Below are 22797 nucleotides of genomic sequence, written 5' to 3' on the forward strand. Positions count from 1 at the left end.
AAAAATAATATTTGGCACTTTTATGTGGAGCCTCATCCAAAGCCTGTTTAATTCAATTGAAAGAGTCATTGGATTTTGGATCAGGTCCACTCTGCCTTCTACCCAATGATCGTGAAGTTCTTCACTAACGTTAGACAAGGAGATGAAGTAAATCTTTTATTAGACCAAGTTCTGTTGGTCCAAGAGACAAGCTTTTGAGCTACACAGAGCTCTTCTTAATTGTACCAACACTGACTAATTTAGCCTTCCAATACTACTGGACAGTGCAAACAATGTTATATTCAATTTACAGATGAGGAAATTGAAGTACAAAGAGATTAACCGAGCCCATCCCCAAATCATCTTTCCTTCCAAAAATAGCTGCCCATTAGCTATTTTGGGTGGTGGCAGGGGAGGGGAGAGAGAGGGGGTGTTTTGGTACAGGGAGGAATAGGTGGGAAGAGAGAATCTAATATCTGATCAGTATGGTCCAGCTTTTTAGTTGGTGGAGTTGATGCGCCACAAATTCTGACCACACAGAATGTTTAACTACTGCAGGAAAACATATTTCATGCCACTCTTGACATGTATCCTAATGATTTGTTAATGTCACGGGTATAAACAAAAACTGCTTTCCAGAAGCTGGAAATGGGCAAGAGGGATGGAGCATTTAATGATTACCTGTTTTTTCATTCCCTCTGGGACACCTGGTATTGGCAAGTGTAGGGAGACAGGACACTGGGCAAGATGGACCGTTGGTCTGACCCATTATGGCCATTTTTATTTATGGTTTCAACTGTTCTCATTATGAGACATTTTAATATATGACAGTTTATTAAACGTTAGGTAATTCTCACCACATCTCTTTAAGTATTACAGCTCTGTTTGACAGATGGGAACAATGAAGCACAAAAAGATTGTTACTTCCCCAAAGATCTGGGATGTCAGTACCAGAGCTGATTTTTCCTGAAGTAAATGAAATACATATAGCATTTGTAAGTATGGTTTCCAGACTATGGGCTGAGGGATTTTGGGTGGGGGTGGGGGTGCGTGCAGTGTGCAAAGCTTCCCCCAGCATCTGAAGCAGAGAGCCACAGGGAGCAGGCAGCAGTTTTGAGCTATCTGAGGCTGCAGCAGGCAGGGAGCCTGACTAGATAAGTGCCTTCCAGCCACAGCCTGCCTGTGGCACCCCAGGACCTCCCTCCCATCCCTTACTTCTTACTCCAGATCACCACCTCCTCCTGCTCCAAGTCACTACCCAAAACCTCTGCACCCTCTTCCCTCCCACTCCAGGTCACAATTCTCTCCTGGACCTTGCACCCCCAACACCCTTCTTCCAGGCCAGAATCCTCTCTTACACCTGTACGCCCTCCTGGACCCTGTCTCCAAAGCTCTTGCCCCAAATCACAACCCTCTCCTTCACCCAAACTGTCTTTCATACCCCACATCCTATCCTGCACCCCAGTCCTCTCCCCCAAGCACCCTTCTGCTCCTAAGCTCCATCCCAGATCCCACAACGCCTGTAGGATATGTCTACACTACAGCAATCTGTGGGCAGAATTTACTGTCAGAAGAGATCGTCTAGCAAAATGTCTGTTGACAGATCACATCCACACACAAAAGCAGCTCAAAAGAGCAATCTGCTCGGTCGACAGAGAGTGGCCAGACTGCCTGGCTGCAGTCAGAACAGGCCAACAGAACGAGCACCTACACAGGCACAGAAACCGTTGACAAAGGCATTATTCCTCATCGTGGAGAGGCAGAATGCTGTCGGGGGAAATGCTGAGTTTTGCCAACAGACTATTCACAAAACACATTTTGTGTGCAGATGCTCTGCGACATTTGTCGACAAAACTCTAGTGTAAACATAGCCCGATAGAAAAGTGGAACCCTTGACCACTTACCAAAATCTTGGAGTGAACCCCTCCGCCACCAAAAATTATTGCCCACCCCAGCTCTAGGTTGATGCTGCTGGGGAGTTTTTGACAAACATAAGGGTGGGTCATGGTTGGACTGATGGACAATTCATCTCAGGCTCTTCTACCTTTCTGGAGTAAAACTGGGGTAAACTTTGTTTTTTATTTCTTTTTATTTTTATTAATTTTCTCTGTTATCGTTTGTCGGTGGGAGCACTGTGGGGCTCCTACGCTGAATAATCAAGTCCTGGGTGTCAGATATCTTCCCAACACCTATGTGGGAATAGATGTGCAGTGCTGCTGAGAGGAGAGATGGAAGAAAAGAATAAAGCACTGAGAATCAATAAATATATTGCCTTCCTGTACTAGCCTGCCAGTCCTCATGGGATTGTTAATTATTTCCCTTCCCCTTTGGGCTGAAATTACCAGTCTCTTTTAAGATGTCCCTTCCTTCCATTTCCAATTACCTCTGTGCATCGCCATGATGATTGGCCTCCAGACAAATTAACACACATGGCCCATGAAGGGTATGTAGTTTGAAAAGTGAGCACAAGCCTGGTAGCTTGGAGGCAATGCTCTTTGCAGTCTCACAGGACTTCCAGTTTGGAACATCTGCCCTGTGCAGTGAACCCACCAGAAACCGTCGGAAAAGCGAGCTTGCACTCTTGTTTCCAGGTAAAGAACACCGTAGATGAGCTGCCCTGGGACAGGAGCCTTTCCTAGATGGGAATATGTCTTTGGAGCACTGAGTCCTCTAATTTTTCCATCCATGGGTGGAGTGAATTTTGTTATGTGCACTGAGGCATGCGGGGAGGTGCACCACCCGTGCAGACACGTTTCCCACTGTGGGCGCTCTGTTGAATCTCTCCAGGGTGGCTGCCGAAGCGCTCAGCTTCTACTGACCACTGATCTGGGCAGCGTTTTTAAAATCAAGAAGAGCGGGAAAACTTATGCTGCGAATTAAAGGTGCACATGCCAACACCTGAGGCAGGCAGGTGTAGGGTGATCAGCCGTCCCGTTTCCACTCGGACAGTCCCTTGTTTAAGTTGTCTCGCAGGCGCCCCACATTTTTAAAGAAAAGGACTAAATTGTTCCGTATTTTGCAGGGCGCCTGTTCCCCGGCACCCAGTGTGTTGGAGCGAGAGTCTCCGCTGCTGGGCAGCTGCTCGGTTTCCTGGTGCCCTATGCCTCAGGGCGGCAGCCTGGGCTGGCAAGAAGCTCCTCTCTGAAGCAACTGCCCTGTTCCCCAGCATAGCTGCCCCTGCCCCATTCCCTGATCCCCCTGCTGGGAGGCTGCAGGGCCCCCATCCACGGTGCCACCCCATGGGGCAGCAGCTCCCCCAGCCCCGGAGGCTGCCATAGGGCAGCGTGGTGCCCCCGGCAGGAGGCAGTGCGGTTCCTCATAGACAAAGAGTGGGGGTTGGATCCCAGAGCAGGGTTTGCCCCCCGCCCCGCCGGCGAACCAGAGCGATGCCCCTGCGTCGCCGCGCTGCAAGCCGGGCTCTCCTCCAGCGCCCCCCTGTGCGGGGAACTGGGCGCCAGCGGCGCGCCGGGGCCGGACCAGGCTTCTGTCCCAGCGCCCCCGCAGAGCCGTGCTCGGCCCCGGGCACCGGCTGCGACGTCCCGGTCTAGCCCTCGCTCGTGGGGCTGCGCGCTGCGCTGGCCGAGCTGAGCACCCGAGCGCAGGTGGCTCCCGGCTGCCCGGGGCCGGCCCCCGAGCGCGACCCCCCCCCGCGCTAGGCACTCCCGGGCCGGAGAGTGGCAGGAGTCGGGACTCGGGAGAGAAGGAGCCGCCGCCCAGCTCCCTCCAGCAGGCGGCGGGGCTGGGCGCTGCCCCGGCCGGCGGCTCGCGCAGGTGCGGTGCCTGGCCCGGCAGGAGCCCCAGCAGGCGGCCCCGGCGCCGCCCAACCCAGGCGCGGGAGGGGGAGACCCGCCACGTGGGTTCCCAGCCGCGCCACCCGACGCCCTCGTTCCCTTCCCCTCCCGGACCCCGCCCCGGCTGCCGCCCGCACAGGGGCGGGCTGACGGGACGCCCCAGCAGAGCGCGGCTGCAGCCGCCCAGCGCCAGAGCCCGGCAGGATGCGCCGCTGGCCGCTGCTCCTCTGCGCGCTGCTGCTCCGCGCCGCCGCTGCCGCCGGCCGCTACCCGCACAGCGCGGTGCTGGACGGGGCGGCCGCCTACCGGCTCCTGTGGGGCCAGCAGGGCAGCGGCATCGCCTTCCGCCTGGAGGTGCGCACGCGGGGTTACGTGGGCTTCGGCCTCTCCCCCAGCGGGGCCATGGCCTCGGCCGACATCGCGCTGGGGGGCGTGGCCGGGGGCAAGCCCTACCTGCAGGTAAGCACCCGGCCGGCCGCGGGGCTCTGCCGCCGACCCGCGCTTCCCTTTCGCCGCTGCCGCCGGCCCCTCCGCCACTCTGCTCCGTCAGTAAAGTCACACGGGGCGGTGGCTCAGTCTGGAGCGTCACCGCAGCCAAACAACCCAAGCCCCGAACCCAAACAACTCTCCCAGCCCTCCACACAACCCCCAGCAGGCCAAGGCTTGTGGGGAGGGCCCAGCACTGCCTGGGGTATTATTGGAGTTGGGCTACTTCTCTCCCGCCCCCAGGAGCAAGGGGAGGTAATAAGGCTTTTCTCCCCATTGCTGGAGCTAGGGCTGGAGGGGGCGGGGGAGTGCTGAAGCAGCCCCTGACTTGGGGTGGCGTCTGTTATATGCAGTATGGTTCATAGAATCATAGGGCTGAGGGGACCTCAGAAGGTCATCTAGTCCAGCCCCCTGCTTCAAGCAGGATCAACTCCCACTAAGTCATCCCAGCCAGGACCTTGTCAAGCCCGGACTTGAAAACCTAGAGGGATGGAGAATCCACCACCTCTCTAGGTAATGCATTCCAATGCTTCACCACCCTCCCGGTGAAGTAGTTTTTCCTAATATCTAACCTACATGTCTCCCTCTTCAACTTCAGACCATTACTCCTTGTTCTGCCATCTGACACCACTGAGAACAGTTTCTCACCCTCCTCTTTATAGCTCCCCTTCAGGAAGTTGAAGGCTGCTATTAAATCATCCCTAAGTCTTCTCTTCTGTAACTAAACAAGCTTAAATCCCTCAGCCTCTCCTCATAGGTCTTAGTTCAATGGCTTTAGTGCTCCCATTATAAAAATTGCCCTGGTGCCACTGCCTGTTGGGTTTCAGGGCTGAGCTCTCCCTGCCTGGAGAAGTGAAGGGAGAAAGCAGAGCTGCTTCCAGTGGGACGTGCCTTCTCTGGCACACTGTTGCCCGCTGACAATTAACTGAGGGACAGTTAGCTGCGCTTCCGGGTGAGGGGGGTTTGTATATTAAAATCTTCCTGCCTGTCAAGTTACTCCTTTGTGGTCAATCTATGGGACCCTACCGACCTCATGATCCCCCTGTACAGTAAACACTTACATATTCGGCAGCTATGGGATGGGGAGGTTGCTGGATATTCAAATATTGTGGATAATAGAGAGCTATACCTAGCAATGCATAACATCAAAGAAAAATACGATTAGATATTAAGAAACAAAGAGAAATATATGCAGATTATTTACCAACAACAGTATTATTGTACCGTGTCTACTTATACTGTACTTTCTGGATTTATTTGTATTTATTTTCACTATATGGTACTTATGGCAAATGTAACTAAAATTTACTTATGGTTAAAATGACGGTTCTTTGAGAGTTGCAGATGGTAGAATGTTGGATATGAAAAATATCACTGTGTTTGGGATGAGACTTCCCCAACTTTTAGCACCAGATCTGACCTCATCAACCAGAGCATAAACTTTCTCCCCATCTCTGTTCATGGCCCAATAGTCTGGACCCTGGAAGCAGTATTGTTTTGACCTTACTCTCACAAGGAGCTTCAACAGCAATCAGCAACTTTATATGGGCATTGCGGTGTTTGTACTTGCAAAATATACCTCTGGGTAAGACAAGCTCCCAAGATGGTTTCAGTGAATTTCTGCAGTGTGCTTGTTTTGATATAAGCCTGGTTAAAACACCTTTTAGAAAATGCTAAGAGACCTGGCTTTGAAACAGGAGTCTAGAGCCAGATCCCCCAAACTTAATTGGGGTTAACTAATAGAAAAGTATCAGAATTATTAGAAATTGATCAGATGACCATTTTGCTATGGTGCCACCATTGCAAAGTGCAGCAACAGTGTAAATCTGGAGGAACTATTTTGAAACCGGTGGGGTTAGATGATGTAAAATTGGTGTGAGAGGGGAATTTACAAATTATGAGCCAGATTCTGTCCTTCCTATTCTCTAAATAGTAATTTATTCTTCCAGCAGCTCCATTGATTTTAAAGACTACTCATGGAGTAAAGTACTAGCCAAAACAAATAGGGATGGTAGAATCTAGCCCTTCAATAGCAGCCTTTTTCTACCATAAGCACTTACTTTTGGAAGTGGCTTCGTACAAATTGGAGATACATTTATTTTCAGCATATGACACCTTGAAAACTGAAGCAGAAAAGAAGTTCTAAAATTTCTCTGTTACACTAACTCAATAATCAGACAATCAATGATCAGGTTTTCTAAAATAAAGTAAATTTTGTCATATTAGTAACTTGTTTAACAATTGGAATATTTTGTTATTTTACTGCATGAAGTACAGCCATATATTAAGTGATAAATTCAGGCAAAAGGGATCTCTGCTTGTTCTTTCAAACTGAAGATAAATTTACAGAGAATCCCTTTCTGAATAAAACACACAATGAAGAGACTAGTATAGTTATCTGGAAAGGTAGCTCCTAGGTTCATAGATTTTAAGGCCAGAAGGAACCACTGGGTCAGAAAGAGTGTACTGAATTTCACCCTGTCCCCTGCATTGAACCCAGTAACTTGTATTTGACTGAAGTATATCTTCCAGAAAAGCATCCAGTCTTGATTCATGACCACTTCCCTTGGTAGTTAGTTCCAAAGGTTAATAATCCTCTCTGTTAAAAAACATGTGTTATATTTTTACTTAGAATTTTCCAGGCTTCAGTTTTCAGTCAGTGGTTCTTTTTATAGCTGTTTTTAGTAGACTAAAGAGACCTCAAGTACCGGGTATTTTCCCTTCAAAGACATGGGTGGCTGGTTTGTAGCCATGGAATGGTTTAACCTCCTGACGCAGCCTGGTGTGTTCCTGTCCATGCTCTGCTCCCAAGACTAGTTTCACACTCCAGCAGAACAGGCTTGTGCTAGGTTGGGACCTGACAGCTTGTCACCAGGACCTGGGGAGGCTAGGGCTGGTGTCCTGCTTAGTGCTCCAGTCAGGGACACTGTGGCAGCACTAACAACTGAGTGTTCCTGGATTGAGGTGGAAACAACAGTGGTAGTGCCAAGGCTGGAAGTCTCGGCAGTGGTGGCACCTGCCCTCCTCTCTGGGGTTTGTGCCAGGGGCAGTGTTCCCTGTAAGCTGAGTGCTTGGATGGCCACCCAAGAGAGATTCAAATGTGTTTCTACTGGTGGTGCGTATCTGCACATGCTGTGGCACCATAACAAATTTTCTTCCACACATGTGTGGAAAAAATTAGAAGGAACACTGGTCGGGGGGACCGTAGCAGTGGTGCCCATCCTGTGCTTTGGGACTGAGGTCAGGCAATGCAGACTCTGGGATTGGGACAGGGACATTCTCCCTTTAGGGTGCGAGAAGACATTCTAATGGTCGAGAGTGCAGTCCGACCCCTCTGTGAATCTTCAGGAGAATCTAAACAGACCAGTCTGTGCAAGGTGAAAAGCTGCAAGACAACTGCCATGGGAACTACTGAAGAATAAGGCGCACTTGCCAAGACTTCAAGGCTACACTGGCAGTAGGCCACAAAAGACAGTGATAAGAAATGCATAGGCAATTTTAGGCAATCTTATGTCAATGAGTTCAGCTTTATCAGCTAGTGTTAGGAGGCCTGTTACAGAGCCTCTCCCCGAGCGAAGCTCTGGCGTGTCGGGTCGTCCCCCACTGGTGACTGCGGCATGTCCGGGGCTCCCGTCGCAGGTGTCACGTGCTTTCAGTAAACCAAATATAGCACTCGCCTTCTGGGTGCAGCCTCATTTTTGGAAACCCGAGCCTGGTTGGCTACACTCCCCATCTGCCAGGCATAGTAATGAGAAGGCCTGACAGTCAGGCTTGGTGTAAGGCTAAAGGCCTGGAACAACTGTCAATGCTTTGTTAATATACAGCAAAGCTAAAGGCCTCAAGCCTGAGCAACAGAGGGTTACAGCAAAAGCTTCGTGACCTGGGTAGATTCTGCTCCCACAAGAATTTGGCAGAGACAGGGCTGATAAGGACATTACCCCAAAGTGCTAAGCACTCCATAGCCGCGTCTACACTAGCCGGCTATTTTGAAGTTGGAATCGACATAAGGCGGCGAGACGTCGAAGTCACTATTCTCATGAGGAGATGGGAATAGCACCCTACTTTGATGTTGAACGTTGAAGTAGGGTACGTGTAGACGATCCGCGTCCCACAACATTGAAATAGCGGGGTCCTCCATGGCGGCCATCAGCTGAGAGGTTGAGAGACGCTCTCTCCAGCCCCTGAGCTCTATGGTCACAGCGTGCAGCAGCCCCTTAAAGCTCCCCGCCCCCTTAGTTCCTGTTCAGGAAGCTGAGAGCTCGTGCAGGCAGCAGCACAGCCACATGCCCAGCCTGCACGTCCCTCCGCAGCCTCAATCCAGCACCCTACACCCCATGGCAGCCGGCCAGCCCCCCAAGCGCCCACAGGGCACCCCCCCAAGGGGACCCAGGGCTCCCAGCCTGCCAGCCAGAGGAGAAAGAGGCAGCGGGGCCCCTCCTGGACGGAGGCCGAGATCCGGGACCTGCTGGGGCTCTGGGGCAAGGAGAAGGTGCTCTAGGTAATGGGGAGCAAGAGGTGGAACGCGGATGCGTTCGCTCGGGTGGCCGAGGGCCTGGCTGCCCGGGGTCACCCTGCCCACACTCCTGACCACGTAAGGAGTAAGGTAAAGGAGCTGCAGCAGGGTTACGCCCAGGCCTGGGACACGGCCAGCCGATCTGGGGCCGCCCTCACCGCTTGCCCCTTTTACAGGGAGCTCAGGGAAATCCTGGGCCCCCGGCACACCTCCTCCCCCCCGGCCACCCTTGACACATTGGCCGACGAGCCCCAGCAGGCCCTGGAGACGGAGTCCGCTGCGGAGGCCAGCCCTGCACCCCAGGGTCCCCCCCAGGAGCCCACCCCTGGGACACCGGAGGAGGAGGAAGAGGGGGCCTCCAGCAATGGGGGGCTCCAGATCGCCCTCCCCTCCCGCAGCTCCAGCAGGGCGTCTGCCCAATGGCTGTCCCCCGACCGTGGGAGCAGAGCGTCAGGTATGTACCCCCCTGGTGCACACCCCCGGGGTTAAGGGGCGGGGACAAGAGACATGACCAGGGCCCTCCACACACCCAGATGACCATGGCCCCGAAAACAGCAGTGGCATGTCCGTCAGAAGAGTCCATCAGCCCCTGCCCCCCAGCAGGACAGTGCCATGCCCCATCCCTGGGGATGAGGGGAGCGGAACCTAGGGTCCCCCCAGGGGGGGGGGGTTGGACACCCATCAGCAGCAGCAGCAGCATCTCCGGGGGATGGGGATGGGGAACCAGCAGCAGAGGGGTAGGGGAACAAGGGCCACGGGTCAGGGAAGCAGGATGCTTCCTTGCTGTCTCCACTCTTCTTCCCCCCTCTGTTCCACAGCTGCACCATTGGAGGGCCCGGAGAGCACCGGCGCGGCGTCTGTCATCCCGGAGAGCCCACTGGGGCTGTCCCACCAGGCCAGCCCCTCGGCGGAGCACGGACCAGCCCCAGGACGAGCTCGACAGCGGCGGAGTCATCTGCGGGCATCCACAGGCGCCCAGCTGCTCGCCACCCTCCGGCGTGAGCTGGAGGTGTCCGAGCGGCGCCTGCAGGTGGAGGAGCGGCAGCTCCACCTCCAGGACCGAGTGCTGGCCTGGCGCCAGGAGGCTTGGGGGGCCTTCATGCGCACATGCCAGGACATTGCACGGCACTTGGCCCCCCCGCCACTCCGCCCGCCGCTCTGCCTGCCATCCCTCCACCATCAGCCGTCCTGGGGCCTGCCACCGAGGGGGACCATGGGCCTCCGGACACTGCCCAGCTGTATCTGCCGGTTCTCCCGGCCCCCACGCAGCCTCGACCAGGCCTCCAGCCAAGACGTGGGTCGCGCCCCCCAACACCAGGCACAGGACAATAGGGATACGTGGCCAAGGACGTTGCCCCTCAAGGCCCCCTCCTTTGGACTCATTCCCCCCATCTTTGTGTAAATAGTTTTTGTTCTACCCCTGTTTTGTATCTGCCCCCCCAGGTACATAGTTCCCCCCTTATTTTTCTGTTTTCATATTAATAATACAAAGGGTTGCAGGGTTTTGTTTAAAAAAAATTCCATTTTTTATTGTACAGAGGTGTGGGGGGGTGTGCTCTCGGGTTCTCTGTGGTGTGGGCGTGGGGGCAGGGAGTGTTGTGGAGGATGGGGGGCGTGCAGTGGGTGTCTCACCCGCAGCTGGCCCTGCCAGCTTTCACCCCGCAGCCTGGTCAAAATGGGCCTGCAGGGCCTCCCCGACCCAGATCCCCTCAGGGTCGACCTGGCCACTGGGGGCAGTGGGTGGCTGGACGTCGGCCCTGCCAGCCTCCACTGCCCAGCCCTGGAAGAAAGCCTCTCCCTTGCTCTCCACCAGGTTGTGGAGTGCGCTGCATGCACCCACAACCTGGGGGATGTTGGTGAGGCCTGCATCCAGGCGGGTGAGGAGACACCTCCAGCGCCCTTTGAGGCGGCCAAAAGTGCGCTCGACCACCTGGCGCGCATGGTTCAAGTGCGTGTTGAACCGCTCCTAGCTGGCTGTGACATGGCCTGTGTACGGGTTCATGAGCCAGGGCCAGAGGGGTATGCCATGTGTGCGATGATGCAGAGGGGTATGGTGGTGTCCCCCACAGGGTTCTCCCACTGGGGCATGTAGGTTCTCGCCTCCAGGCAGCGGCACAGGCCCGAATTTCTGAACACCCAGGCATCGTGGGTGCTGCCAGGCCAGCCAACATAAATGTCCAAGAGGCGGCCCTGGCTGTCCACCAAGGCCTGGAGGACCACGGAATGGTATCCCTTCCTATTGCGGAAGCGTCCTCTGCTGTGCTCTGGGTCATGGATGGGGATATGGGTCCCATCCAGAGCCCCCGAGCAATTTGGGAAGCCCAGGGTGGCAAACCCCGCGATGGCAGCATCCGGGTCCCCAAGCCGCACGAGCCTGTGGAGGAGCAGGGCATTGATTGTGCAGACAACCTGCAGGGGAAGGACATGAGAGAGCACCGGTGAGGGGTGTGCAGGGTGTGTCTGGCCCTCCTGCCTGGGCTCCCCCACTCTCCCCCCAGGGCTCCCCCCCCCCCGAGCTCCTCTCCCGGGCTCTCCCCCCTCCCCCTGGGTCCTCTTACCTCCATGAGGACAGCCCTGATGGTGGCCTTGCCAACGTCGAACTGCTGCCCTATGGATCGGTAGCTGTCTGGAGTGGCCAGCTTCTAGACAGCGATGCCAACCCGTTTCTCCATGGTGAGGGCATGTCGCATGGGGTTGTCCTGGTGCCGAAAGGCAGGGGTGAGCCACTGGCAGAGCTCCAGGAATGTCTGCTGGCTCATTCTGAAGTTCCGGAGCCAGTGGTCATTGTCCCACTCACCGAGCACCAGCTGCTCCCACCAGTCCGTGCTCGTGGGGTATCTCCACAGCCCGTGGCATGTGCGGTGGGAGGGGGGGGGGCAGCAAGGTCTGGGGCTGCTTCCTCATCCCCCGAGGACAGCTCATCTTCCTGAAATAAAAGATGGTCAGCTGCCTCCTGCATGGCACTGAGCAGGGCAACCACTGCTCCTCCAGGGGCACGTGTGCGGGCCTCTGGCTGCTGCTGCTGATGGGGGTCCGTGCTGCTTCCACAGGGTGTGCATGCCTGTGGCTCTGCAGACCACATGCTGTGCAGGCTGAGTGTGTCTGGGAGGGGCCCTTTAAGGGAGCGGCTAGCTGTTGCCCCGGAAGTGCTAGTCCACCCTGTGACCCTATCTCCAGCTGTTCCTGGCACCCTTATTTCGATTTGGGCCGCTTTGGTGTGTAGACGCTCCCCTGCAGCACCTACTTCGATGTAGTGCTGTCCAACGTCAACGTTGAACGTCGACGGCACCAGCCCTGGAGGATGTGTAGACGCTATTCCTCAAAATAGCGTATTTTGATTTCGCTACGTAAGCTATTTTGATGTAGCATACCAGTGTAGACATAGCTCATGTTACACATAAACGCATCGTGCTTGGTACCATACACTCCCCATGGATAATAGCTTAGAACGAGGACATTCTGACCCAAGTTGAGCACAGGGTTGATTGTTATGGCAAAATAATGGACAGTGTTGTTTTGATGGTACCACTATCCCCAAGGCAATGGGTAGTATCTAGAGTTACATCAAGGGGGTTAACTTATTGCAAGGAAGGGGTTGTACCTGCATACGTAATGTATATGTAACCTGTTTGTACCTGAGTATAAAAGTGTATGGCACACTGAATGTATCGCCTGGTTTCGGGGACAGTTATGGGCCCACTGAAAATATAGTGAGGCCATTGTTGTGGTGTATGCAAGCACCAACACAAAACCATAGACACCTAATATAGGTGCCCTGGGGGATTGGAGGCCATACATCAACGACAGTAAAACCTGGTTCCAGTGCCTTTGTACCACTGCCCATGCTGACAGGAGTGTTTATATGTACTTATCAAGTCATTGAGCAATCTTCTTTCTGATAAGCTGAATAGACTGAGCTGTTCAAGTTTAACTTAGGCATTATTTTTTCCAGTTCTCAAATCATTAATGTGGCTATACCCTTTCTTATTTTTCAACATCAGTTTTAAAATATAGACACCAGAATTGTATGCAGTATTCCAGTAAAGCTTAAATGATTTTGTTTACTGTCATTGCAAAATATTCTAATTGAGATGAAATTTGTTCACTGTCATCTGCAATCTATTACAGCTGAGATGAAAAGGGGATCTTAGCAGCTTTCTGCTATTTTTCTGAACTGCCTGTTTGGTTCATAACCCTATGCTAGCCCAAGTGGAATGACTGATTTTGTTGCAGTATGAAATGAAGTCTTGCTGAAATGTCCATAGTCAGCTTGCTGACGGTGTTTCTTTGGTCCCACCATTGTTTCCCCAATGCTTCACCCTAAAACGTTTCCGTAAAATGGGGCAGAGTCTTATATAAGAACAGCCCTACTAGGTCAGACCAATGGTCCATGTATCTTTTTATCTTATCTTCCAACAGTAGCTACTGCTAGATGCTTTGTGACAGGGGTGGAGGAACTTTTTCGGGTTGGGGGCTGCTGACCCATAGACAAACCAGTCAGGAGCTACACAAGTGAGAAGCAAAAAACAAACAAGCAAACCCTCACTGATGGGGTCCCAGGCTGAAAAACAAGAAAAAGGAGGCACTCTCCTCCTTCCCCTCACACACCAGCCCCAGAGCCTGGGCGGGGCAGGGCTAGTCCATTTTGTGGGTAGGGGTGAGGGTGCAGGAGGGGCTGGGAGTGGGATTCTGAATGGGAATGGGGGTACTGGAGCTTTTGGGGGGCACAGGGTCTGGGCAATGGAGTTGCAATCCCCTGGATGCACGTAGCTATGTACCCTCTCCCCATCAGTCCTAGGCACTACCCTCCACTGCCCTTATTGGCTGGAATTCCAACCAATCAGAGTGGTGGGATAACACCTCTGTGCAGGGCTGCTGCAGCTACACCCCCCTCCCCTTTCCCCAGCTAGCGGAATGGTTGTGAGTGGTAGCGGCATTATGCAGAACCACTTCCTGCCCCTCGCGTCGCATCAAATCTAGCTCCCGCTTGTCTGATATGACCCACGAGGCTCAGATCCCCACCCTGCCACTAGCCAGATGCTGGGGAAAGGGGCCATGAACTTCAGCAGCCAGATCCAGGCAAGCCATTGTCTGGACTCGTATCGTGAGCCAGGGTTTCCCCACCCCTGCTTCATAAGGCAAGAACAGAACGGGCTAATTATTGAGTGGGCCATTCCATGTTGTCCAGGCCCAGGATTCAGCAGCTGGAGAGAACAGGGGTTCCAAACCATAGGCTAACACCTCTGACCCTTTGACTAGTAACCTTTAACGAGCCTGTCCTCCATGAACTTACCTAATTCTTTTTATGAATCCACTTATAGTTTTGGCCTTTGAAACAATGCCTGTCGGTGAGTTCTTCAGGATGACTGTGTCTCTTATGTGAAAAAGTACTTCCTTATGATTGTTTTAAACTTGCTGCCTATTGATATTTTTATGGCGGAGGGAGGGTGACGCCTGGTTTTTGTATTACGTGCAGGGGTAAATAGCCCTTTCTTACTCACTTTTCCCACACCAGGGTTCTTCAGCCTGCATTTCTGGAGCCGCATGCGGCACTTTAATGACTTCTTTGTGGCTCCCGACACTATAATTACAAAGTTAAAAAAAAAAAAAACCCTTCTGATTATTTTTGATAAATGGTGAATGTCTTAAAGCCCAAAAATGAACAACTCATATCTAAATGGCAAACAATATGTGATCTCAAAAGAGGATCACCCTAGCATCCTCCAGAGAGAGAAAAAGATTGGGAGTGAAAATCGGGAAGATAGTGATACAAACACTCACATAAAGTGGGAGGAAATAGAATGTATAAAAAGTTTGTGAACGTCCTGCAGTAAACATGTATCATATTACAAATCATCGTGTGTGCACACTGTTCTTAAAGTAGGGGTTACACAGAGTACGGTTTGATGATGTTTGTGAAGGACCGACTCATATTCACATTCATTGTGGCTCTTAAATTACTGAGGTTTTTTTTTTATCAAATTGGAAAAAGTGGCTCTTCTTGCTATTTTGATTGCCAACCCCAGCTCCACATCATTCATGATTTTATAAACCTCTATCAGAGCCTCCCTGAGTTGTCTCTTCTTGAAGGTAAACAAACCCATTTTTTAAATCATTCCTCATGTGGAAGCTCATCTTCCCCTTCTCATTCTTGTTGTCTTTTTCTGTATCTCTTCCAATTCTAATATATCTTATTTGAGATGAGGCAACTAGAACTGCATGTAGTGCTCAAGGTGTAGGCATACCATGGATTCATATATTAGTGTTGTTATGATGTTGTCTGTCTTATGAACTATACCTTCCCTGGCAGTCTGTTTAGATTTTTTGACTGCTGTGGCACATTGCTTGGATATCATCGTAGAACTAACCTAATGACAGCAAGATCTCTTTCTTGAGTGATAACAGTTAATTTAGTCCCCATCATTTTTTATGTATAGTTGGAATTATGTTTTCCAGTATACATCACTTGGTGCTGATCAACACTAAATTTCAGCTGCTGTTCTCTTGCCCTGTCATTCAATTTTGTGGGATCCTTTCGTTACTATTCACAGTGATCATTGAACTTAAGTGCTTTGAGTAATTTTGTATTATCTTCAGACACTGTCACTTCACTGTTTACCTCCTTTTTCAGATCCTTTGTGAATATGTTGAACAGTCCCGGTCCCAGTACGGATCATTTTTGGGAGCCTGCTATTCTCCACCGTGAAAACTGATAATTTTTTCCTACTCTTTATTTCTTATCTTTTAACTAGTTACTGCACCGTGAGAGGACCATCTGTCTTATCCCCTGACAGCTTATTTTGCTTAAGAGTCTTTGGTGAGGGACCTTATCAGAAGCTGGGTGAAAACCTGCATACACTGTATCCACTGGAGCACCCTGGTCTGTTTATTTGTTGATCCCCTCAAAGAATTCTAGTAGATTGGAGGCGTGATTTCCCTGTACAAAAGCTATGTTGACTCTTTCCCAAAATGGTCATCTGTGTGTCTGATTATTCCGTTATTTACAATAGTTTCAACTAATTTGCCTGACACTGAAGTTAGGCTTACAGGCCTGTAACTGCCAGGATCACCACTGAGGCTTTTAAGAAAACCTGATATTTCATTATAAATTCATAGAATCCTAGGGCTAGAAGAGACCTCAGGAGTTCATTGAGTCCAGCCCCCTGCCCAGATCAGGATCAACCCTAACTAAATCATCCCAGCCAGGACTTTGTCTCAAAAACCTCTAGAGAGGGAGATTCCACCACCTGTCTAGACAATGCATTTCAGTGCTTCACCACCCTCCTAGTGAAACAGTTTTTCCTAATATCCAACCTAGACTTCCCCCGTTCTAACTTTAGACTATTGCTCCTTTTTCTGCCACCCGTCACTACTGAGAACAGCCTCTCTCCATCCTTGTTAGAACTCTTTAGCTGTCCTCAGGCTTGCTGACCTGGATGGGGTGTGGGGAGAGATGGGAAGCAAAGGTGACAAATGCCCAGGGGCTCATGAGATTTAAAAGAGCCTGGGGCCCCAGTCACTGCTGCTGTGCCAGCAGATGGAAACCCCACCAGACCTTTTTTAAATTTCTGGGGCCCATGTCCAGAGGATGGAGCCCCTTCCCTTAGGGCAAACTAATCCCCAGCTTCTCTCCTTCCTCTTGCACTGTCTCTGACTGGCTGGAGTCCTGCCCCACTCCCTCCTCTGCAACCCTTTCTGTCAGCTGGAGAAGTCTCCTCCAGACAGAGAACAATCCTGGACTGGCCACAGATCTCCCACCACCTGGAGGAGCCCCAGGCTGGCTGCAGCTGCTCTTCCCTCCCTCCCCAAGACCCAGCCTGCTCTGGGGGAAAAAGTCTATCCAAAGATGCTTTTGATAGGTCCTGTGCAGGTTTCTGTGATATTTGCTACTCAGCCACCCCAGAACCTACATAGGGCCTATCAAAGAAGCATTTTTGGAGAGGCACTTTTCGCCAGAGCACGTTGGGTATGGAGAAGGGAGAGGAGGGGAGGTGCAGCTGTCACCACTCTGGGATTCTGCCAGGTTGGGGGAGGGCAGGGCTGCAGCCAGAAGTCCTCTGGCTCTTGGTTGAGGGGAGGATGCTTGGGACTTCTCTGGATCGGGGGAAATGGGGAGCTTCTGACTCAAGCCAAGGGAGGAGACCCAGTCAATACTCCCTGGAATTTTTGTCATCCGTGTGCAGAATAAATTTTGTTTTGTGCACCAAGGCATATGCAGTTGTGCATGTCCAGTGCACACACATGTTGCTGACTGTGGCACTCTGCTAACCAGCTGGCTGGCATTCAAATCTCTCCTGGATAGCTCCCCAAGGGCACAGCTTACTGGGAACACTAGGCCCATAGACTGTTCTGCCTGGGACATGGGCAGTGGGTAACGTAGTCAAGGGAGGGCACTAACTTCCCAAAACTGCCTACAGTCTCCAGCCAGCAGAGAGGGCTGGGGCAGTGGCATAGTTGCCCAGCTCTCTGGCTAGCTGGGAGGTATGGGGCCTTGCCACCCCCTGGTAGGGGGACACTAAGGGGCATGGGGATGTTCAGGGCTATAGGGAGTTTGCTCCACGGCACGGGGTGGGAAGTTATGGAAGGTGCAAGGCTTTCAGCAGCAGGAGCAACACTGGAGCTTGCCTTCCCCAGCTGGGCCTTCACCCCTCCACCCATAGTCTTGGGGCCCAGAATTACTGATAGAAGGCAGAGTTCCCCAGTCCTCCAATATGCGGGTCAAATTAAGCTATGGGTTATGTACCAGAGTTAGTAGTGCTGTGATTTTATACAGGTTGTACCTCTCTCTCATCCAGCACCCTTGGGACCTGACTGGTGCTGGATGAGAGGATTTGCTGGACCACAGGAGATTAATATTGTCTAGCAGCATTATCAGCACTTCCCCTGCTTATTGGGCTCTTAGAAGACATTGAGGGGTATATTACAGCACAGAGCAGTGAGAGCCAGGGCTGGTGGCTGTAAACAAACTTTATGGGGGCCATAGGAAATTTGGCCATGCCCATGATATGTGGTTTTCTGGGTAACTGAAATCATGCCAGATTATGGAGTTTGCTGGCTGACAGCATTCCAGATTAGAGAGGTTCAACCATGTATTTGAGTACCTTAGGGATTTTTGGTGAATATCATCTGGTCCTTATGAATTATTACTGGTTAATTTATCAGCTAGTTCCAAAGTTGCCTCCAATGACACCTCAGTCAAGGATAGTTCCTCATATTCAAAGTGGGCATTCAGAATTTCTGGTTCCTAGTGAAAGTTTTAGATTATCTTCCCCATGCCCCTCTTTCCCTGTAACCCTTTTGCTTTTTCTTCTATTTTTAAACAAAGTGAGAGGTTTTTATTTGAGGACAGATATGGAGATATAATTGGGGATACACATCTCCTAGAATGAGAAGGGATCTCAGAAGGTCATTTAGTCCAGCTCTCTGCCATGTTAGCAGGGCCAAGGACCAAGCACCATCTGTGACATCTATTTGCCCTAATCCCTAAATGGCCTCTTCAAGGATTGAGCTCACAACCCTGGGTTTAGCAGGCCAATGTTCTAAACCACTCAGCTATCCCTGCCCCCTTTGGTCTCCTAGCTTGTGTTTCACCTGAGCCTTGATGCAACAGAAGGGCTTTCTGGTCAGATAAATGTAAAACTAAAGTACTTGAAAAACAATTCCGTTAATTCTCCCTGGCCATTTCTACACAGGCCACTTCTATCTGAAGTGGCATGCTAATACATGGAGTGAAAGATGCTAATGAGGCGAGGATACAAATTCCTTGCGCCTCATTAGCATAACATCACGTGATTTGGAGTCCGGAAGACCGTTCTTCCAGACTCCAAAATGCCGTGTAAAAGCGCAGCCCCGGCAGGGCTTCCAGAAAGGCATACTTCTTCCGGAGGCCCCTTCTTCCCAAAAATTTTCAGGAAGAAGGGGCCTCCAGAAGAAGCATGTCCTTCTGGGAACCGCCCCCCTGGCATTTTGGAGTCTGGAAGAATGGTCTTCCGGACTCCAAATCATGTGAAGTTATGATAATGAGGCATGGGGAATTTGCATCCACACCTCATTAGCATCTTTCACTCCGTGTATTAGCATGCCACATCCAAAGGAAGTGGCCTGTGTAGAAACGGCCCCTGAGGAGATAATTCAGCGTGAAGAGTATAATTATATCATAGAAGGAAACATGATTTTAAAAAGTGTGGCTAAGCGATTTCAGCTACCAGGCAATCATACCTTACTGGCCGAGCATTTCAGGATTTAAGCTATTGGAGTGGGAGCCTATTAAACAATTTTGGGTGGGTAGAGTGAACAAGTCTCATGATATGGTCACTTTAGCACACTCAGTAGGATGTCTGTCGGGCTGGGAAAGGAGATGGGGAGAGGGATACAAATAAAGCAAGGGAAGAGGCAGGGTACCGTGGTTATCAATGAGAATGCTACACCCAAGGGCTACAACAAAACTAGTGGTGCATCCACACACAAGATGGGATTTGTCGACAGTTTCTTAACAAAACCCAGAATGCTCACCGAAACCTTCTCCCTCTCTCAGATGAGGAAGAGTGCCTTTTGTTGACAGGTTCTGTCAGCAATATGCTGTTTGAATGCTCGCAGGGGAAGGAGGGAAAGCATCTCTCAACAGACAGGGCACCCAGAACAGCTGTGTATTCTGTGCTTCTGGGTGCCTGTTTTGCCAAACGAGCAGCTGGACAGTCCAGACACTTTGTTAACAGAGCTCTCTGATTGGTTTTTGTGTGTGGCCACACTTTGTCGACAGAAGTTTCGTTGGGAAATCTCTGCTGAGAGTGACTTCTGTCGACAGATTACTGTAGTGTAATTATAGTCCTGGAGTTTGCCAAGTGGCAGAGAGCATTGTGGTGCCATAGCTGTGGGCTGCACAGAGGACTACAATAAACAAAGAGTGAAACAAAGGAATGATACTTGACATAGGAAGGCTGTGAGCTTCTTATGATTCCATTGGAGAAACTGTTCAGCAGCTCTGCCTGTAAAAATGATACACCTGTCACATTGCCAAAGTCACTTTCAGTATGGATTGCTTGCCAAGAAAGTGCTTGGGGCAGCCTTAACTTTTGCATCTAGGTATTTTTTTAAAAAATGCCTCTCTCATTTGTGCTCATGAATTGACACAGCATGCATTTTCATGCTAAATCCAAGCCTTCTCCTTCAGTCTCCACCCATCTGGAACTGTGCATCCTGGCCTGTTGCACGTAGCAGCTTAAAGCTCCATTTTGAGTAGTCCTTGATGAATGCCTATTTTATGCACGTTATACAAGAGGGTTGCATTGTAAGATCCATCTGTTGAACTTGCACAAAAATAGTCCTTACTCAGGGTGTAAATCATGAGTGAATAGGGGCTGTGTGCCACTGAAAAAGTACTTCATTATTCATTACAGACTTGCTCGTTAACCCTCACCCAAACTAAAGGGTGTCTGTTATCAAATGTGTCCTGTAGAATTACCTTATTAGCTTACAGGAAAGTGCTTGGAATTGATTTTAAAAGATAGAAAACAGTGAGTATTCCCCGTGCTGAAGGATATGCTGCTTTTGAGGGCATTCATGACAACAGTAATGAAAAAGTGTTTAGAAAACAAGTTGAAAGGAAGCAAAAGGGGAGATGTAAAGTGTGTGCTATCCCAATATATTTCAGTTGGTGCTTTGTTGGAGGTATTCCAAGCCTTGGGCAATGTGGAAAAATTTCCATATGACTAATTAGCTCTTAGCTTGCATTTGGGACATAAGGGCTACGTCTACACGTGCACCCAACTTCGAAATAGCTTATTTCGATGTTGCGACATCGAAATAGGCTATTTCGATGAATAACGTCTACACGTCCTCCAGGGCTGGCAACGTCGATGTTCAACTTCGACGTTGCTCAGCCCAACATCGAAATAGGCACAGCGAGGGAACGTCTACACGCCAAAGTAGCACACATCGAAATAAGGGAGCCAGGCACAGCTGCAGACAGGGTCACGGGGCGGACTCAACAGCAAGTCGCTCCCTTAAAGGGCCCCTCCCAGACACACTTTCATTAAACAGTGCAAGATACACAGAGCCAACAACTAGTTGCAGACCCTGTATATGCAGCACGGACCCCCAGCTGCAGCAGCAGCAGCCAGAAGCCCTGGGCTAAGGGCTGCTGCCCACGGTGACCACAGAGCCCCGCAAGGGCTGGAGAGAGAGTATCTCTCAACCCCCCAGCTGATGGCCGCCATGGAGGACCCCGCTATTTCGATGTTGCGGGACGCGGATCATCTACACGTCCCTACTTCGATGTTGAACGTCGAAGTAGGGCGCTATTCCCATCCCCTCATGGGGTTAGCGACTTCGACGTCTCGCCGCCTAACGTCGATTTCAACTTCGAAATAGCGCCCAACACGTGTAGACGTGACGGGCGCTATTTCGAAGTTACTGCCGCTACTTCGAAGTAGCGTGCACGTGTAGACGCAGCTAAGGAGATACTGCAGCATAAATAGGCAGGACAAAAAATAAAGTGGAGAGCAACTGGCGAAAGACACATAAGCTAACAGTTTACAAAAATAAAAAACCAAGTCCAACAGAAACAGGATGCCTGCCAAACAGTCAGTGGAGCCCATCAAGATGCTAAAGGATCACTCGAAGAAGATTAGACCATTATGGAGGAGCTACATAAATTCTTGGCATCCGTCTTCACTGAAGAGGATGTGAGGGAGATTCCCACACCTGAGCCATTCTTTTTAGGTTGCAGATTAGAGGAAGTGTCCCAGATTGAGGTACCTTATAGACTAACATATTTTGGAGCATAAGCTTTCGTGGGCAAAGACACGCTTCATCAGATGCATGAGTGGGGGCGTGGTTTCAGAGGGGTATTTAGAGAGTGGGGTCCCACTCATTCATCTGATGAAGAGGGTCTTTGCCCATGAAAGCTTATGCTTCAAAATATCTGTTAGTCTATAAGGTGCCACAAGCCTTCTTGTTGTTCTCGAAGCTACAGACTAACACAGCTACCTCTCTGATACCAGAGTGAGGTGTCAGTAGTGGAGGTTGTGGAAGAAATTGATAGATAAAAAGTAGCATATCAGCAGAACTAGAGCGTATTCACTCATGAGCTCTGAAGGAACTCAACTATAAAATTTCAGTACTGCTAACTGTGATATACCAGTCACTAAAACTAGGTGAGTAGGGGCCAGCTAACATGACACTATTTTTTAAGATTTAGAGGTAATCCTGGTAATTATAGGCTTGCAAGTCTAACTTTAGGGCAGGCAAAGTGGTTGAAATTATATTAAAGAACAGAATGCTTGGGCAGATAGATAAACACAAGTTTTGGGGAAGAGTCAAGGTGGGAAGATGGGAAGTAGATGACAGAGGATGGCTCACTTGACAACTGCCATGTTCTGTTCATTCTCTCTGAAGCACATGACACTGGCTATGTTGGAAGACGTGAGACTAAGACCGCTGGTCTGACCCAGTATGGTGGTTCCTGAGCTCTTAGATCTCTGGCTGGATGTTACTAGATTTCCTTCCCAGAACTAGAGCCAAGGGAAAAGCAAGAAATTAGTTCAATAGCCTTTCTTCATCACATACCTAGGTTATTTTATTTATAATTAAGAGTAAGATTCTGTCATGGGTATTTTGGTAGAAGTCAGGGACAGATCATGGGCAATAAATAAAAATGGATGGAAGCTGCTAACTTATACTGAAAACACAGGTCGGGGTGGAGAAGGGAATTAACAATCAGAGTGCTGCCGGGTGTTTCACTCCTGCTGCTGCTCTTGTAGCAAGGGCTGATCCAACCTCAGTTTTTGCTTCAGCGCTGGGGGCCACTGATTCAGTGGCCCCAAGGACTGCTGCTCTGGTGGTCCCAGGGCTAACCCCCAGCCATCTTCTTTGGTATTCCTGGGGACTGGCCAGCTGCTCCAGTGGCCCAGGAGCTGATCACCTGCAGTTGCTCCAGCCCCACTGCTGCTCCTGTGGCTGGGGCTAATTGCTACTGGCTGCTACAATCTCAGAGAGGGCTGACCTAATTCCTATTGCAGCTTCAGTCTC

At 50.7% G+C, this 22797-nt stretch overlaps 1 protein-coding gene across 1 annotated transcript in view; it reads left to right on the top strand.

Moving 5' to 3' along the window:
* Positions 1–3974: 3974 nt before the first annotated feature.
* Positions 3975–22797, top strand: part of MOXD1 (monooxygenase DBH like 1) — an 82672-nt gene continuing 63849 nt past the window's right edge. The window contains exon 1 of the mRNA XM_074988760.1: positions 3975–4229. Within this exon, the coding sequence (XP_074844861.1) occupies positions 3975–4229 (255 nt within the window). The remainder of the gene's footprint in view (positions 4230–22797) is intronic.

Source organism: Carettochelys insculpta, chromosome 3 (assembly GCF_033958435.1).
Source record: "Carettochelys insculpta isolate YL-2023 chromosome 3, ASM3395843v1, whole genome shotgun sequence".
NCBI classification, from domain to species: Eukaryota; Metazoa; Chordata; order Testudines; family Carettochelyidae; genus Carettochelys; species Carettochelys insculpta.